Genomic DNA, 5,112 nt, shown 5'->3' with positions numbered 1-5,112 from the left:
ACCCATACAGATAAAATTCGACGAAGCAATGTTGATCTCACTCATGAAGTTTGAAACAGCATGAAGAACATCAAGAGTAGAGCCGGGGGGACGATATATAACACTAATCACAATACGCCGATTGTGAAGGTAAATTTTACACCACACGGATTCTGTTTCTGGAGGAGAAGGCAAGACTGAGAATCGTATATCCGACCGGATAAGCAGTGCCACTCCACCACCAGTACCGCTAGCTCTGTCTAAGCGCACGGCAACAAAACCGGGTGGAGTGAACTCAGATTCATAAATACCATTGTGCAGCCAAGTCTCAGTGATGCCGATAACATGGGGGGAATGAATAGATATAAGGGACAATAAATCAGGAAATTTTTTAACAATACTACGAGCGTTTATATTCAAGACAACAAGGTTTTCAAAATGACCAGGACGAATTCAGGAAGTGGATGGAAGGGAAGTCAAATGGCCAGACTCAGAAGAAACACGTTGAGCGGGTGCCATTACTAATGAGTACTAAATCGGTAACGTGAACAAAACTGCCGACTTGTAATAGCTTCTGTGTTTGTCATCATAAATACTCAGTGCAAACTGTTCCGATTTCTGCCGCTTGATTTTTGTATATTTCGCCGTTCCTAGACGCCCTGGTCATCAACACCATTACCTCTTCGCAGCTGTAATTATGTGTGACCCCCTCCGCAATCTTTCCAGAAACTGAGAGAGAAAAGAGAGCAAGCTATGGGGAACTGCCCAACAAACACGCGCATTCCTTTCTGCACCCTGCTTCCTCCTGACAAAAGAATCAGTCATTGACACCCTCTCAGCTATGGTACTTTCAGCTAAATTTTTTGGAAGCATCGCTGCACATTCTTTAGCGAGTTGCTATGGAAACGTGTGGTTCCGTTGCTAACAGAGTATTTAAAGACGAAAGGCACGCACAACACACAAAGCAGTACTCAGCACTTCCTAAAAAAAGCAAAAAAAAAAAAATAGGACTAATTTCTGCTAATGCGTAATGGTCCTAATAAATTCCAAGTAATGCTCGAATAGTTCCAGTTGCAAGTAAACTTGAATATGCTTTGGCAGCTGGAAATAAGATTGTCTTGTTTCTTCGATACAACATTGATATAGTGCATAGTAGATTTATTAACATATTTTAGATGGGCATTCATGAGTTTTTCTTGTCATTACATTTATATCATTATTATGTACAACAGAAAAATGTTGGCAATTAAAACTCGGTACGGTTTATTGTTGCAGAAGTGTATTCATGGCTTTATCGATTATGCGTTCTTGGTTCACAACTTTTTTTCTTTTTCTGGGGTTGCAGGGTTCCAAGGTCGTAAAGGCCGAATCATTTCAACTGCAGCAATATGTCGTCCCGATAGTCTGTTGCACAATGGCTTTGGGCCCGAATATGTTTTTCTCACGAATGCGGTGTTAGGCTTTTTGAATGGTCATTAGAAAGCTTGTGCTCTGTTTTTGAGCATGATGATAAACAATTTATCTCAGACTTTTAAGCACGAAAGAATAGACAACCTCAAACGTGAGAACTTTGTATTCATGTCCACCTGTAAGACGCATTTTGCTTGGGCTACGATGGATTCTAACGTGAACGTGTGAAAGAGCCGGTATAGCTATCTCAGTGAGCAAATTTCCCAGCAAATAAGACTAGATAAGGACATGCGATAATTAGTAAGTCAGCCTGGACTATTTCGCACGTTTTCCAACACAAATATGCGTTACAAAAACACTGCTCTGCAATTTCATGTCTTACTGATATTTTTATTGCCAATTACCTTAAAATAGCAATTCAAAATAATTCACTGAATCTTCTGTTCAGCATAAGTTAAATATAGCCAAGCTGGGAGGGAAGGCTGGGGAGATTCTAGGTTGTGTTTCCATCAACAGCAACTCTTTCATTTCAGCTTTTTCCCATCTTATTTCGAGGAATATCAGACACGTTAACATTATTAGCATAAAATTACGCAAATGTACTACGCTAACTTATTTACCCGTCACTTCTTTTCATTGCTAAGCTTTCTATTGGCTTCTATTGTTGTGCACGTAGTTTAATTGCTGGGTTAAGACGCCTGCATTTCCTCGTCACGTGCTAATGGCTGTCGTAAAAATTAAGTAGGGAATCGGCTGCATTAGTAGCGACAGTTATATTATTGAAATTATTTTCAGAAGAAAAGGTAAGCAGTTCCTACGCACTGTGAGACTCGATGTAAGCGAATGTTTCTGAGCTTGTTGTTTTGATTTACGATAATTTGCGAGCGAGGATTTCGGCAGCGAAACCTCAATTTCTTCAACGCTTAGAGCGATATATATATATATATATATATATATATATATATATATATATATATATATATATATAAGCCCTTCCGCAGCCACGGTTTGTGAAAGGTGGCGCAGGTTAACACTCCCTGTGTGCTACTAGGCAACCCAAGAAAGTGGATGGCCAAAGGGAGCCGCGGTAGCGCAATTGGTAGAGCATCGCACGCAGGAATGCGAAGGTTGTGGGTTTGTTCCCCACCTGCGGCAAGCTGTTTTCTTGATCCACTTTTATTTCCATTTATTTATCGTTACTTTAGTTTATTTAGTAAGCACAAGTAATTTCCCCTACGATGTTCTTGGTCTTAGTGTTTGTTGGCTTCTATGATATGACGATATTACTTGCTTATATATATATATATATATATATGTATAAACAAGTTAACAATGGGTAAAGAACAAAATACAGAAATGATTACAAATAATATGATGGTTTCTCATATCTCATGATAGCATGAAAAATTGTGCGGTAACAAAATATCAACACTTTTTTCACAATATAAGAAAAAAAAAGCGAACAAAGACCGACTATAGTAATCCTTGTCGTTAATCTGGAAATATAAAAAAATGCATTTTTAGTTGTCTTTTAAATTGCGATAACGATCTTGCGTTTTTGATTATGAAAGGAAGAGTGTTCCATATTGGTATGGAAGTGAATTCACCAGTCTGTTCACCATAGGTGGTGGGGATTGCAAATGCAAATGGAATTCAATTTCCGTAAGTGTGATCCTTCAGTTCTTCACCTACCTATGCACTGGACCTAAAGAACTTTCTTTTGAATTGTGTATATATATATAGGCTAACTTCAAGGAGGCGCGCCTTATTATTTCCATTACTTTTTATAAATACTTCATTGGTGCTTCTGTTTGTACGTGCCTTCCGCCTTTATATAGCCTAGACTATTAGCACTTACAACATATAGTGTAAAAACAACTAGCTAAAAAATGCGCAGCCATGTTTCTAAAGACATTTGCTGAACGCACCACAGCTGAAAGGGTGTCAATGATTTGGTCTATTGTCAGGTGGGAGCAGCTGGTTGAGAGGTATGCGGACACGGTTAGGCCAATTACTACAGCTTGATTTCTTTTGGGTGGAACTACCTGGAATTGAGCGAGTTGGAATATGTTCGTGGAACTGTCAGCCCCTCTTTACTTTATTCATGTGTAGTTGTTGGACTGAGAGATAATGAATAAAATGCTGTCTGCCTAGCTTGGAAAAGTTCCCGCCTTCTTCGACGGTGAGCGTGTATGTCTGCCCCTGTCTCCCATGTCTCCCCCTCTCTCTCTGCTGCCGGGGTTTCTCCCATTGTTGCCCCAAACACGTCCAGAGAAACGTTAATTTTTCAAACCCACTGTCCAACAACTTGTGACCAATCACGACCCCGAAGGGAGGCCCCACCTACCAGGCTATAACAGACACAGTGTGCATCTCGGCGACACTCTTCTCGTCTCTCAGCTCGTCCGAGTCAGACCGACGTGACGTCACGCACATCCTCGCCGCGAAAAACCTTGACGACCTGCGGCTGGCCTTAGACTAAATCAGTGAGGCACCCATCATTGCCCCATCGTCTTGCAAGCATTAGCTTCGTCAAAGGCGCGCTCTTCAAACTCGGCTGCCACCAACCACCTAGTGAGCCACAACTTCCAGAGAGGAACGGAGAATCTGTCCATCGCCGACCCTGCGACCGGACTACCGCTCCAGACGACGACAACGACTCAGACCGGGCAGACCGGCAACCTTGTTCTCCGTCGCAGCCATCCGGGTCTTCCGAGGATCTCCACGATCACATTTACACCATGGAAGCGACCACGTACCCCCTTCAAGCGTACGACTGGCCATTCGTGAACGAACAACCCATCACCTTCGAGCAGCCGTTGCCCTTGGTGTGCGTCTGCGCGAACTGCGAGGTGTTTGCGGCCGATGCTGCGCTGCTTCCCTGCCGTCACACCTTGTGCGGTCGGTGCCTAAAAGACGCTTGTGATGGCCACAGCAGCGAACACAGGCACCCTTCCGGCTGGTGTCCCCTCGACGGTGAATACTTCGTGGACGAAGAGGTCGTCGACGTGTACTTCCCTCTGGAGCATCTTATGACACTGCCGGTGCGCTGTTTCCATGCCGGTTTGGGCTGCACGTTCGACGGAGTGCTTGGAGATCTTCAGGATCACCTGCAGGAATGCCTCTTCGGAAGCAGGGCCTTCGTGTTGACGACTCGGTGTGTGTAGCATCGCTGGCGCCTAGGCCTGGAGTCACCAGTGGATCTAGCCCTGTGCCGCTTACGACGGGCCCCATAGACCACTTTAATTAGGTAGCCTGTGACCACGTGCGCTGAACTTCGAAGCAGCGGCCTTTGAAGATATGCCTGTACTCCTCGAGTGCGTAATAAATATTGTTTATCCTTTTCCCAATTGCTCCATTATTTGCGTGCCATGCACTGGTCGGCCGGAAATGGCCTGAACAGCTGCATCACGTTGATTAGGTATATACGAGGTGTTTTTTCTCATGATGTTTTTTTTGTCATTTATCATTTAAAAAAGAAAGCCGCTAGGAGTGCAGTGAACGTGGCATATATGTTACGGGGCTGGGTCACTCGATGGGTATATACTTGCCAGTATATAGCTTCAATGCGCGCGAAAAACTAGCAATCCTTGGCCTTATAATGAGCAAGTCTGATGACCTCATAAATGGTGGTAGGTGGCGTACGAGTCTTTTGCGTTAAATAAATGCTATCGTTAAAGGTACGTCCGACACTCTCTCTAAAATTTAAAGGTGCGTTACACG

At 43.4% G+C, this 5,112-nt stretch overlaps 1 protein-coding gene across 1 annotated transcript; it reads left to right on the top strand.

Annotated features, from left to right (window-relative positions):
- Window positions 1-4,130: 4,130 nt before the first annotated feature.
- Window positions 4,131-4,556, top strand: LOC140213313 (TNF receptor-associated factor 6-A-like). Its single transcript, XM_072284522.1, has one exon. The coding sequence runs from the start codon at window positions 4,131-4,133 to the stop codon at window positions 4,554-4,556; it is 426 nt and encodes a 141-aa protein (XP_072140623.1).
- Window positions 4,557-5,112: the final 556 nt, after the last annotated feature.

This window comes from Dermacentor andersoni, chromosome 9 (genome assembly GCF_023375885.2).
Source record: "Dermacentor andersoni chromosome 9, qqDerAnde1_hic_scaffold, whole genome shotgun sequence".
In the NCBI taxonomy this organism is placed as follows: Eukaryota; Metazoa; Arthropoda; class Arachnida; order Ixodida; family Ixodidae; genus Dermacentor; species Dermacentor andersoni.
This window is presented reverse-complemented; position numbering and strand designations above follow the sequence as displayed.

Excerpts from the sequence above, each read along its gene's own strand:
- LOC140213313 (XM_072284522.1), top strand. The coding sequence starts at position 4,131 with ATGGAAGCGACCACGTACCCCCTTCAAGCGTACGACTGGCCATTCGTG.